This window comes from Nelusetta ayraudi, unplaced genomic scaffold, assembly GCF_046127955.1.
Source record: "Nelusetta ayraudi isolate G7.1 ecotype Tasmania unplaced genomic scaffold, CSIRO-AGI_Nayr_v1 ptg000060l, whole genome shotgun sequence".
In the NCBI taxonomy this organism is placed as follows: Eukaryota; Metazoa; Chordata; class Actinopteri; order Tetraodontiformes; family Monacanthidae; genus Nelusetta; species Nelusetta ayraudi.
In genome coordinates, this window is record NW_027466110.1 from 3,679,815 (window position 1) to 3,693,688 (window position 13,874).

At 46.3% G+C, this 13,874-nt stretch overlaps 1 protein-coding gene across 2 annotated transcripts in view; it reads left to right on the plus strand.

The window, feature by feature from the left end:
- Positions 1-12,606, plus strand: part of xirp2b (xin actin binding repeat containing 2b) — a 29,751-nt gene extending 17,145 nt beyond the window's left edge. For both annotated transcript variants that reach the window (XM_076040006.1, XM_076040005.1), the window contains 5 exons: positions 191-248; positions 346-434; positions 1,039-10,495; positions 11,134-11,264; positions 11,359-12,606. In XM_076040006.1, coding sequence (XP_075896121.1) covers positions 191-248; positions 346-434; positions 1,039-10,495; positions 11,134-11,225 — 9,696 coding nt within the window. In that variant the 3' untranslated portion in view covers positions 11,226-11,264; positions 11,359-12,606. The remainder of the gene's footprint in view (positions 1-190; positions 249-345; positions 435-1,038; positions 10,496-11,133; positions 11,265-11,358) is intronic.
- The last annotated feature ends 1,268 nt before the right edge of the window (positions 12,607-13,874 follow it).

Here is a 13,874-nt window from a genome sequence, read left to right on the forward strand (position 1 = left end):
AAATAGATTTGTGTATTGGATGTTTTACCGTCAATTTAGGATGACACAAGAATTACTCAAGAGTGTTGATTAGGATAAGATTTGCGGCACTGCAGATGTGATGACAGCAACAGTGATCTTTTTCTGTAGTGTTTTTTGATCAATGTAGTTTTTTTTTTTTTTAATTTTGCCTGTTTTCCATTCAACTCAGGTGTCACACAGCAACAGTAACTTAGAGTCAAGCCTGGAAAACCATCAGAATGAAACAGGTGAGATCATTTTTCCTCCGGTAATCGCCTTTCCTCTCGGAACAAGACTTAAAATCGAGGGCCTGCCGTTACGTTTTGTGTCTGTGCTGACTTTCAGAGGAGGATTTCCCCAGATACACCACCAAAGAACTGAGGGCTCACTTTGAGAGAACGATAGAGGAGGCTGCTCAGCACAAACCCATCAAGGTAAGTAGATGTGTTTTTCGGGCGAATGACATACATTCAAAACGCATTGAGACAGTCATGTATAGGAAACTTGTACTTTGAACTGAACTACTGGCTGTACCAGAGATGGTATGATGTAAAAACAAAAAGAAAACAGAAATCCAACTCTCAGTGTCGTAATAAGTAATACATCTGGCAACAGTTCAGAGTGTAACACTCAGTGAAGGTCAGATTCCCTTTCCAAAGAATGTAGAATGCCATCCAATAATGTCAGTAAGTAGTTTTTGGAACTGCACTAGAGAATAATCAACAAACTATGTGTTGCAGCTGCGTATGATAAATGGTGAACAGAGGGATTAAAGCAAAATGTACCTGCTTCCACCTTAGAACTTGCAAGTAATCACGGTCATACAGTGAAAGATGAATGTGGTAATAAAAAACTACAATATTAAAACCAAACAATGATAAGCACCCTCTTGGCAGAGCTCCATAAACTCAGCAAGAGTAAAATATTAATGACTTAAATGCATTTATGAGAGCTTCAAGAAAGGGAAACAAAAACAAACCCTGCATAGTACTGTGACTGACATTCATTTACCCCAAACATTTTTTGTTCTCTCAAAAGATTGAACGCGACATCAATCGATCTAGGTGGTCCTCTCACGTGACACAGAGCAAGACAGTGACTAGTGAGGCATGTGACACCACCGCCACTGAAGCAGAGGAAGACACTCTGTCGGTCGGAATGGATTACGAGGACTTTCCGCCACCGCCGCCCGAAGACTTGGATGACCTTCCACCGCCACCACCGGACTTACTCCAAATGCCGTTGGACAGTGAAGATGTCCCACCGTTCCTTGATGCACCGGTCGAGCCTCCGGAAGCAGTAAACGCTCCCACAATCCCAGTCAGCAGGGAGGCCTACCTCAAGCAGAGGAGGACCAATGAGCTGAAGCGTCTTTACAAGCACATAAACCCCAAGGTTCTCAAGCAAATTGAGCAGGACAGCGACAACGACGAGGTGGAGAACAATCACGTAGACAGCTGCGAGCACCCTTACGAGGACGACAGCCCAGACGACGTCAATGACGAGGAAGGCGTGGAGTGGGAGGAGATCCTCCCCGGCGACGTGCAGACGATGCGCTGGATGTTTGAGAACAAGCCACTGGACATCATCCAAGACGTAGCCGACGGCGAGGACGAGGAGAACAACCGAATAAGCCAGCAGGAGATGATCCTGGGGAAGGATGTCAAGCGAACCGCCTGGATGTTTGAGACCAAGCCGATGGACAAGCTCAGCACACACGTCAACTCTACAGAATACAAAAACAAGTTCAACAAACTCGACAAAGGGGACGTGCGAGCCGCAGCGTGGCTGTTTGAGACGCAGGCGATGGACACTTTGAACAGAATCCACAAGGAGGAGGATCTGACCAAAGAGATTGTGTTCACAGAGGAAGATGGGAATGCCACCATTTACATGATAGACAACAAGCACATGGAAAGTCTTGGCCACACGGAAACCATCGACGAGAGCCACCTACTGATTTTGAGGTCTGTGTTGGAGGAAATCAATGAGGAGGTGAAAACTATCACGAGCACCTTCGACACACAGTTTAAATGCATTATCATGGGCCAGTCCAGCCAAATGCTGGAGATCAAATCGGTGCGCAAAATCGAGTCGGAATTGGAGCACTCAATTGCCTCGCGTTGGCTTTTTGACACGCAACCCCTAGACCTGACAAATGGAGAGGCAACTCCTTTAAAACTCGTGTGCAGCCTCTCCATGGAGGACAGCAACAAGGGCGACTGGGGAAGGTGGTTGTTTGAGATAAAGACGTTGAATTCTCCCAGCGAGTGGGGGAATTCAAAGCTGGAAAATCAAGAGGTCGTGGGAGCCGACGTGCGCAAGCACTGCCTTGTGTTTGAAACCCAGCCAATGGATTCGCTCAAAGATGATGCCAACGCAAGGCCCCAGACAATTGAGGATATCATCGGGGGCAACGTCAGATCTGCAAGGAACTTTTTTGAGAGCAGCCCCCGCACAGAGAGGAAGGCAAATGCTGAGGTCGGAAAGCTTCTAAAGGCTGCAGTGAATGGAGAAACAAAAGGTGACGTGAGACACCAGAGGTGGCGCTTTGAGAGTCAACCCCTGGAGCACATAAGAGAGGAGAAGAAGGAGGTCACTCGCACCGTGAACGTGGAGGAGGACCTCACGCAGGAGGACGGCACCAGCTGCAGGGCCGACGTCCGCAAGAACTGCTGGGTGTTTGAGACTCAGCCAATGGACACACTGAAAGACGATTCAAACAGTCTGCCAGCGAGCAGAGAGCAAATTATTGCAGGTAACGTGAGGTCAGCCAGACACTATTTTGAAACAAGTCCAGCTGAGGAGCTAAAGGAGCTCGCAGAGGTGGGCAAACTGAAGAAAACTGTGGCTCTTGATGAGGAGAAAGGTGATGTCAGACACCAGAAATGGCGTTTTGAGAGCCAGCCTCTTGAGCAGATTAGTGAGGAAAAAAAGAGTGTCATTAGAACCATTGACCAAGAGGAAATTGATAAAGTGGATGTCCAAAACTTCAAGCATCTCTTTGAAAGCTCAGAGTTAAACAGGAATGATGAATCCCATAGGATTCTCATAGAGGGCGTCACGTCTGGCTCTGTAAAATCAAACAAAGACCTTTTTGAGTCCAGTCAGCTGTACGCTATGCAAGACCAACTTGGTCACTTGCACGAAGTGAAAACGGTGCGTCGTGAAGAGGTTGTGAAAGGAGATGTGACGACATGCAAGTGGATGTTTGAAACACGGCCAGTAGACCAGTTTAATGAGAGCATAGAGAGATATCAGATCATCAAAGGCATATCCAAGCAGGAGATAGAGTCGGGAGATGTCAAAACTGCAAAGTGGTTGTTTGAAACGCAGCCTCTCGATGGAATCAAATACTTCAGCAACATCGAAGACGAGGAAGTTGTGGGCACCAGCACAAACATAGAGATCGTCAAAGGTGACGTGAAAACCTGCAAGTGGCTGTTTGAGACTAAACCGATGGATGTCTTGTATGAGAAAGTGGAGGCAGACGGTAAAAACGACGGCACGGAAATGCAAAAGGGAGATGTCAAAACGTGCACGTGGCTTTTCGAGACTCAGGCCCTTGATGCCATCCGCAATGAGACGGAGACTGTCCTGAAAGCGTGCACGGTGAATGAAGAGGAGATCAGAGGTAAAGATGTGAAGACAGCTTGTTTCCTGTTTGAGACGGAGAAGCTGGAGGACCTCACAGGAGAGGAGGAAGGCTCTTTCAAGTGTGTCACCGAGATAGACATTGCGTCTGGAGACGTGTCGAGGATGAAATACATTTTTGAAAACCAAACATGCGATATCATGACCTCGACATCAGAGGAAGAGATGCAAAAGCTAAAAAGAGTCAGGATTGAGGAGCTGCAAAAAGGAAATGTAGGGAATTGCAAGTGGCTTTTTGAAAACCAAACCATCGACATGATACGTGACAGCAGTGAGGAAATTATGAGCGGCCGTACAGTGAATGACGTACAAGGAGGAGATGTCAACAAAGGTCGTTTTATTTTTGAAACCTGCTCTCTAGATACAATTAAGGAGGATTCCAGTGAGGAAGAACTGAGGAAAATGCAAAAAATTATCAGAGAGGAAGATGAGAAGGGCGACGTGGGAAATTACACCATGATGTTTGAAAATCAACCCCTCTATGCGATCCAGGACAAAGCCGGCCTGTACCACGAAGTCACTACAGTCACAAGCGAAGAAGTAACACGGGGAGACGTTGTCGGAACTCGGTGGTTGTTCGAAACTAAGCCACTCGACACTATCAAGGACACAGATGAGGTCCACATTATTAGATCTGTCACACAACAGGATGTGCAGAAAGGAGATGTCACCTCTGCCAAGTGGAAATTTGAGACACAGCCCCTCGACAGGATCGCTGAAGAAAAGAAGGCCATAATAAGAACGGTGGGTGACATTCAAGGGGGCAATGTGAGGATAAACAAAGACCGCTTCGAGACAGACGCCCTGTCACAGGAGTCTGTCAGAACGGTGAACGTGAGTGAAATACAAAAAGGTGACGTGAGAAGTGCAAAGTGGAGATTTGAAACCCAGTCTATTGACAAAATAAGGAGCATGAGCTCTGAGAATCTCATTGAGACGGTTAAAGAGGAGGAGATTGCAAAGGGGGATGTCAAACACTCGGTGTGGCTGTTTGAGAAAAACCCTCTCGACCACATCAAGGAGGTTGATGAAGACGTAGATCGTCGGACCACAGCAGAGGAGGAGGTCTCCTCCGCAGATGTCAAGACGACAACGTGGCTCTTCGAGACGACGCCGTTCGACAACTTTAACGAGACAAAAACAGAGCGGACTGAAGTCATGGGGAAAAGTGTCAAGGAAACTCTGGAGGAGCTTTACAGTCAGCAGATGGTGAGGTCCAAAGGCATACTCATCGAAAGCGATGAAATTGGCGACATTAGGATGGCAAAGTACCAGCTAATGAATAAGCAGGCTCCTGAGATTCAGCGTGAGGAAGTCATCAGGGGGGATCTGCAGACAATAATGATGAACCTCTTGAACACTGAGGAGAGAGAGAAGCAGTGTATCGTGGTAGACTCAGAGGAGAAGGGTAATATCAGCTCCACAGTGCAGCAGCTGTTCAACCAAGAGAAAGGCAGCAGCGTTGAAAGGGAGGCAGTAGTGCGAGGCGACATTCAGGAAGCCCTAAACAACCTCTTCAGCAAGGACCAGTTAGCCCGACATGGAATACTCATCCAGGAGGACGAGAAAGGAGATGTGCAGATGACAATTTATTCTCTTCTCAATCAAGAGGAAAATGTTAATGTTGAAAAAGGGGAAATCGTAAGAGGTGACATAAAAGCTGCTCTCCAAAAACTGTCAAGCAAGTCTGATCAGGTGGCTAAGATACAAGTGGATGTCACTGAGAAAGGAAACGTGAACTTTTACTCCACGTGCATCGAATCTGGCTCCCTTGACTACCTCAAACAGCTCCACTTAGAACCTGATGAGGCTGCACAACACACAGCAGAGAAAGAAAAAATCGTTGGGGGTGATATAAAGGCCACAAAACGTGTCCTTGGTTGTAATCAATCAGAAATTGGCCGCACAGTGGAGGACGTGATACCCGGCGACGTTCACAACACGGTTAAAGTTTTCATGTCTGAACCAACCTTCTCGCTGGATGGACTTCAGAAAGAGGAGATCGTCAAAGGTGATTTGAGGGCTGCTTTGAACTCACTGACTGAATTGGCCAATCACACAGTTGTTGTCGAGAAGGAGGAAGTGGTCAAAGGAAATATACCCAAAGCTCTGCGCTGCCTCGAGAGGGCACAGAAGCATTACAAGGAGATTGAGAAGCCTGATATCATACCGGGAAATATAAAAGGGGCCATGAAATCCCTGGAGAAGTCGTCAACGTCAATATCTGAAGCTGTAGTAGAGGATTTGGTTCCTGGGGATGTGAAGGCCACAGTAAAATGTCTGGAGCTAGCAAAGCAGGTGGTGAGGGAAGTTGAAAAAGAGGAAATTGTGAAGGGTGACATTCGTGTTGCAATGCAAAGTCTGCGAGAGGGCTCCAGCGAGAGGAGGATTTCTCAGTCGGGAGCGGAGGCTCAGGGAGACGTTAGGGGAACCATTCAGCTCTTAATGGAGGCTCCATCATCGCCGAAACTGCAGAGGAGACCCAGTCTAGAAGAAGAGCTGAAGGGTGATGTGAAGATGTCAATCAAATCACTGTATGATACACAGGAGCAGATCCAGTTGGAGAAAGAAGAGGTCATCAAAGGTGACGTCAAAGGCACCATAAAGTCTTTGCTGGAAACAGCGCAGCGTGAAACCCCAAAAGTCAAACTAAGGGCTTACAGACGAATGAAAGTCAAACAGAACCCTCCTGTTAAACACCTCACTGACGCACAGAGGAACGTCGAGAAGATTAAAACAGCATCAGTGGTTGAGGCGTCGAATAAAAGTGTCTCCAGCTCTAATGAGACCGAAACGGTGAGAACAAAGTCAAGCTCTGTTGAGCGCTCGGCCCAGGAGGCAACAACCGTTCTAGAGCATAAAACAATCACACAGAACCACGGGATTAAAACACTGAAGACAGAGTTTCGTAATCTCAAATCGAGTGCAAAGGGAATGATTAAAGTCAGCAAAACCAAAGTACAAACTGATGTTTACAACCTTAAACCCACTCAATCGGAGCCGGATCTGCCCCTCCCGCCTCCTCCTCCACCAGTGGAGGACATTGACCTTCTTCCTCCTCTTCCTCCCCCTCCTCCTCCGTCAAGCCTGGATTCTGAAATTGATCACCTTCCTCCTCCCCCACCGCCAGCACCAGTCTTTGGTGAGCAGGACTTCCTGCCACCACCTCCTTCACAGCAAGAGCTGGAGGTCATGCCAACGCAGGCGGCGCATCCTTCCCCAGCGAAAGCCAAAAAGATGACGGTGAAAAAGATTAAGGGCCCTGCTTTGCACCCGGTGCCAAAGCTGGAGCCTCACGTTGAGCTCAGCCAAACAAAACAAAAGGTGGAAGTTGTGTCAGAGCGAAAGGTTGAAGTTAGCCAAAAACAAACCAAAACAGCTTCCAAGACTGTTTTGTGTGAATTCCCTCCACCACCTGAATCACCACAGCCACAGAGGAAAGTTTATACTCCGGTGAGGTTCACACCCCCACCATCCCCAACACCTCCAGCGAGAGGCCCGAGTAGTAAATTCAATACTCCTTTAATAAAAGCAGAAGAAAAGTACCGCAAATTGAAGGAGGCCAACACGCCACCGGCCACCCCGACTCCCACTCTGGTCCACGATTACGTCACTGCTGCTCTCGAGTCGCTCACCGCCACAGATGGAAACAACGCTATTGGTGTGATGACAGCTGAAAAGAAGGTGGCGAATGTTCACTCAGACTTCAGATCATGTGACTCATCTCAGAATGTCACCGTCGCCGCAAGCAATGTCAGTGCGAGTCAGGAGAAAATCGTCACAGGCTCCACCATGATGTCTTCTGCCAAGCAGCAAATTGTCTCTAATGAGACTTCGAAGATTGTGTCCATCCAGCAGACCTCCTCTGTGTCAGCTGTTAGGCAGCAGATACACAGCACAACACAAAAAACTGTATCAGTTTCCTCGCAGCAGCAGGTTGCACAGTCTGTGACCGCTGAAAATGTCCAAAACTCAGCAACAGACACGGCAAAAGCAGAAGAGAGAAAGAAAAAGCATTCAAAAATAAAGGCCTCTAGTAAATATGAGGATAAAAGAGAAGATGAAATGCGTGCTGAGAAAATTCCTGTCAAGATGGGTGAAGATGAACCTGTTGCCGCCGCTGAGAAAAAAGTGAAACCAGTGGTAAAGTCAGAAAATATCCCCTCCGATCAAACCCCTCCAACAGTGACTTCAGACAAAATCACAAAAGAGCCAAAACCAGAACAGCAGGCCAACTGCAGAGCCACTGATCATTCTGCTGCCACCAGTAAGAGCAGCGTCCCCGATCAGCATATGCAAGCAGAGAAGGCATCTGCAAACAGGAACGGAAAAACAGCCAAAACCAATCATAAGGGGAAAAAGAGCAATAATAAGCAGGAAAAGCAGGTAGAGATGAAGGTGTCTGCTGAAAGTGAAAAACAGATTGTCACACAGGATGTCAAAGTGGAAGTGAAGGAAGTGAAGGAGTCTGCTGAGGTGATGGTGATCAGTAAATCCAAGGAGGTCAAGTCTGAGTTGGTGCAGGAGATGGAGAGCGCTGACTTTCCCTGTATGCCTGCCGCTATTGCTGGCATTGTTGACAGCCCACCAGAAACATCAGCACCATCAAAGAAGAAAAAAAGGTCCAAAAAGTCAAAAGGGGGCACACAGACAGCTCAAGGTAAAGATTCCTCAACAGAGTCAAAGACAGAGAGCCCAACTCGGGGAACAACGGCAGTTGGCCAAAATCACAAAAGTTTAAAAGAAGAGCATGTTCAGACCCACAAAGAGGTCATTATTGAGGGAGATCACACCTCCCCACAGCAGGAAGTGGTTGAAAAACATGTGATGGGATCTCAGAAGGAGAAAGGAGTGACAGATTATCAGCAGGGTGAACAGAAAACACTAGAAGAAAGGATCGTTCCAATTACAGTGACAGGCGGCTCAGGGCAAAATGAAACGTTGCAGTCCGTAACAAGGACAGAAGAGGAGTCTCACAGGCAAGATGTCAGAGAATTAAAATCTACCGGTAATATCCTTGAGGCACCGGAAGTTTTCGAACTGACTCATCCTCAGCCTGAAAAGACAACCCGCAGTATGGGTAAGAACGCAATCGTAAGTCTGGAGGAGAAACATGAAGCACAGGTGTCTGTTGTGGAGACCGTTCGAAAACATTCTGAAATTCGATCTCACAAAGTTGTGAATTTAGAAGAATCTGAATCTGTGCAAATAGAAAATAAGGAAACAATGGAAAAGCATGAACGTGAGGTTGTTTCAGAGAAATCTCTCGCCAGCGGTGGAATTCCAAGAATATCCAAGATCAGCATTGGCTCTGCCAAAGTTGAGAGCCAAACGCAGAAGAAGAGCTCCCATGAGAAGCGGAGAGAAGATCTGGGTCTGAGTAAGACCCTGGATCTGCGAGCCCCCTCACCGCTGCTGAGGATGCGCTCGCCTTCGCCAACATTTATCACCATCGAATCCATACGGAGAACCGACTCCCCTCACAGAGTCACCCCATCGCCAACTCTCCTGCACAGGCCGGCCACACCTCCCACGCCGCCGCCCAGAAGGTGCGACACTCCGTCACGCCTCACCAGGATCACGCCCTCTCCCACTTTTGACCGGGCCGAGAACCTGCCTCGCCTCAAAGACGCCACCGCCAAGCTTTCGCGTGGGGTTACGCCGCCCCCGCTGCTGCTCCACCAGCAAATCTCTGAAAAGAAATCCGGGATTGTGGAGCTTCCTGCGTCCTTCCATCGGCAAATCAGAATTGATTCTCATCTATTGGGTACCTCCTCAGGGGTGTCGTTGGCAAGAGAGGAGTCCGAAAAGAGCTTCAGTGGGGAGGCTGTTGTAGATTCAGCGCATGTAGAAATAAGTCAAGCGTGTGTTTCAGAGCGCTTGAATGCAGATGGAATAGAAAGTAAGTCAGAGAGTGAAAATGACCCCATCCTCGCGGAGGACGAAGATGTGTCAGAGCCGTCGGCTGCAACCTTCAAAGAGAAAAGACATTTTTTTGAAGAGGCTCAACGGGCTGAAATGAATAAAACCCACACGCGAAAGGAACCAATCGCTATTCCTGAACGTCTCGGCCCAGAAACGCGTGAGAGTGAGTCAGACAGCACAGCCAAAGAAAAGGATGAGGTTTCGACGGCGGCCGTATCCAGTATTGTAAACATATTTCAGTCTTCAGAGGAGAGATCGTCCTCAAGTAAAGAACTCATTTCCTTCACAGACTGGCTTGACAACAGTGCCGGAGGCACAGATACGGACAAGGAGATCGCAGACTTCCTGGAAGGGAAAGTGCCCGCTTTTGACATTCAAACGATAAAGAGTGTTTTTGAAGTGGATGAGCAAGTCCCGTCACTCGGGCAGGCGGAAAAGGTTCACGAGGAGCCTGCGTCAAGGATGGCTGAGGGTACGGAAGACGACTCAGAGCAAAAAGTTTCTCAAGAGACAAAAATAAACCCCCGGACAAGCACTCCTCGCCCTCCGTCCACTAAGTTGACAGACATTGCACCTGCGGAGCCAAAACCAGCGTTTTCGGAGACAAAATCCGTCACGGAGCATTTCTCACATGTCGATGGGTTTGGTAACAAGACGGACGGAACGATGACGACCGTCACTGAGCACTCTGAGAGCACGTCGACCCAGCAGGTCCCTTTCTCCTACGCCGACGCAGTGAAAAGGAAAGCCGCGAGGCGGACGACAACCTATGATGACGACGCCACAGAAACGCTGCTCAGGAACTTTCACCAGACGTGGTCAGAGACTGAGACCGTTTTCAAAAGTCTCGGCTTCACCGTCTCCGAGGAGACCACGTCACAAGTTGTGTCCCATCAGAGCAAGACGTTGTCGTCGGGTAAACAACTCTGAAGACGGATGCATGCAGTGTTTTGAATAACTGCTCTAAAATGATTGGTTTGTATTTTATAATAATGGTTTGTAGCTGTTTTTTTTGTTTTTTTTTAGGTTTGTTCTTTTCCATCTTAAAACAAAACGCGATAACTTTGCCTTGCTGCCTGATGTGTGCACACAAAAATAACGTTCAGCCTGTTCACTGCTCACCCGAGTGTCACTGGAAGTGACCCTGCAATCCACATAACCGTTCATTTCAACCAAATGTAACAAAGAAATTTTACATGAAAAAACAACAACAGAAGAAAAGCGCAATGATGTCTTCATAGCCTGCATTAATGTTAATGTCATAGTAACAATAGTTACCACAAACACAGGTCCTGGCTCGGGGGCCAGGCTAGTTTAGCTGAAGACATGGGTTCACCACTCCCAGTTTGATACACATTGGTGGTGACACCACACAAGCAGAGCAAAGACACGTTGCCTTTTTCTTCTATTGTTATTATGTAATCCTGGCCCACACTAGGCTTTGATTCTTTTCTGTTTTTTTCAAAAAACAAAGCCTTACTAACAGAGTGTCAATATACGCTTTACTTGTGTATGACAAAGGATAAACAACAATGCGCTTTCTTCTTGAAACAGATTCGAGTTCCGAAGTCAGAGCTCTGCACAGTATGCCGGAAGAGAGCCTACCCGATGGATGCTCTGATAGTGGACCGAAAAAAATACCATAAGTCCTGCTTCTGCTGTGAGCACTGCGGAAACAAATTAAGGTAAAAGTGGCTGTTTTAATTAAAAAAAAAAAAAAAAATGTAAAAAATGAAGGCGAGTGTTCACCAAAGGAAACAAATGTATCTTCTTTTGCAGTTTAGGGAATTACGTCTCTCTCCATGGACACTTCTACTGCCTCCACCATTACAAACAACTCCTCAAGTCCAAAGGCATCTATGAAAACGGACTTGGGCAGAAAACCCCAACAGGAAGCACTGGGCCAGACGGGAAACTGGAAAACAGATACTCTATGAGCAGCATAAATTCAGTGGAGGTGGCAACATGTGACGAAGTAAGATCCCAAAGCAGCAAGATAGCTGTGGTTTGGCCACCGCAGGCTGATCCCCAAAGGAAGGCCTTCCAAATTGAAGAAGAGATTCAGCTGACCAGACCGCAGTGGCCCCCTCCGGACAACTCTCCAAAGTCACCCACACTCGAACACAGAAAGGCAGTTCCAAGAAGTGTCCTCTAAAAAAAAACTGGAAATAAAAATAAAATCAACTCACCGTACAGTTTTAGACACTCAGACAGACAGTAGCGGATGAGACTGAACAGTATTGCAAGGCAAGAGGAAAGATCTGCTGGTATATTTAGGCACGTGACTCAATTGGTTATGTTGTTGTGAAAAGTAAGGATACGGAAGGAATCTTGAGGCATTAATACATAGACTGGACTTGCAAGTAGAAAAGAAAGTTTTATTTGATTTACTGTGAATGAAGGCTGAAGAGGAAGTGTAGAAAGTGAGCGTAGAGTCGATCTGTCGGCGTGTGTCTCAAATTTACTATTCAGAGGTGTTTGTTGAAACCAGTGCACCAAAAGCATACGCACGCATCACTGCTGTTAGCTACAATTATTGTTCCATACCTTGTAGATAGTAAACAAAGGTTGCGTTGTGAAATCACATCACACTACACTTTTGTTTTAACATTAATTTAATCACTCAATTTTTGATACAGAAACCGTCTGTTGAAGCAGATACAGTCCATTGTCATTTTATTTTCAAGGTTTTTATCTTTCAGCATATCGAAAATGTTTCTATTTGCCTATTTAGCACCTGGTGTGCGATTTTCCTTTTTAAAAAAAAAAATCTCCAGGAAAATATTTAATTTATAACGATGAAAGTATATACTATAAAGACGTGAGCTGGTAGTGTTTGTTTTTGGATGTTTGTATCCTATTTCTAACGACAACAAATGTTTGTTTTTTCTTGAAATGAGAAAATTGTTCTTTTGTAGACTAGACGTTACACCTTTCTTGTACATGAGAGTCATCAATTCTGTCATGCTACCTGGGCTGGTTCACTGGACATTGCCGATCCAAGAGCAATAAAAAAAAAATTCAATTTAATTGTTCCTACTTGTCTCTTTGAAGGTAACATACAAACGTGTGAGCTGAGACACAGCGACCTGTGGAAGACAGGAGGTCAGCACCACCGTTTTGCAACATCACAGTTGTGACCTTTGCCAACTCTGAGGGGATTTTGGAGATCAGTGATCCGCACTTCACCACTGATCTCCAGATCTGGCACGCGGGCTGTTTTCAGTGCTGCGAGGAAAATCATGAGAACCAGGCGGGGTTTAAGGATGTGGATAGGAACCACTTGGACACATGCAGCTTGACACCATCATAGGATACAACACACACGTAAACTGGATTTTACAGCCAGTCTAAAATAAGCATGTGACCAAATGTGGTTACTCATCCTCTTATTACTCCACCGCCTGAGTCTCCAAGCTTAGCGCAACACTCTTTGCCTTCAAGCAGCTATTAAACTGGAATATCAGGGTGTATATTTACCCCAGCTGAGAAGGCGGGTTGGTTGCAGTGGCACTTGATACAAAACTTGAGGAGGTGTTGGGAAATTTTCAAAGTTTCCAAGTGGCTGAGGTGATTTAAGCCTTTTTGCACGCGGCTTAGAGGCTGCAGTGGCTGTAAAAAAAAAAAAAAAAAAAATTGAGGTTCGATTATTAAATTCCATGACGAAAATTATAAGTATCCAGCAGTTCTCATACATGTGCAGACAATGTGTGTGTAAGGAGGAAGAAATAAGGTTAGCCACACCCCAAACTCTTTTGATTGGTCCCTGCAACGTCTCTTTTCTACTTTTGTGTAATCTTGCTGATTTCCCATCGAGTGCGCTAAATGCACCACCATCGGTCACCGAGGGAAAATTAATCACGTAGTAGTAATTTAAGGTACATCATTTAGAATGTTGATTAACACCTGCTGACACAAGCAACTTTGTCATCATGCCGAGTTGTCAACACTGCAAGTGGCAAGAAAAAAAAAGTACAAATGATTAACAAAGTAGAAATGAAAAGTAAAAACATCAAGCAATAAAAACATTGAAAGCTTCACTATAAGAACAAAACACTTCAAAGACATTGCGGACATGAAAAACAGCAGAAGTGAAGAAGTGGTGTTGAGCCGTGCTTTATGTTACCCACAGATGCTACATATTGTTTAAAGTAAACTGCTGCCTGTAGAGCGTATACTCAATACGATTGTCCTTCAGCCACCAAAGGTGGTGTACTCGAGGTAGAAGAAGACTTTGCGGCGACCAATCAAATGAGTATGGGGCGTGGTTATCCTTAAAAATTGCCGTCCGTGGA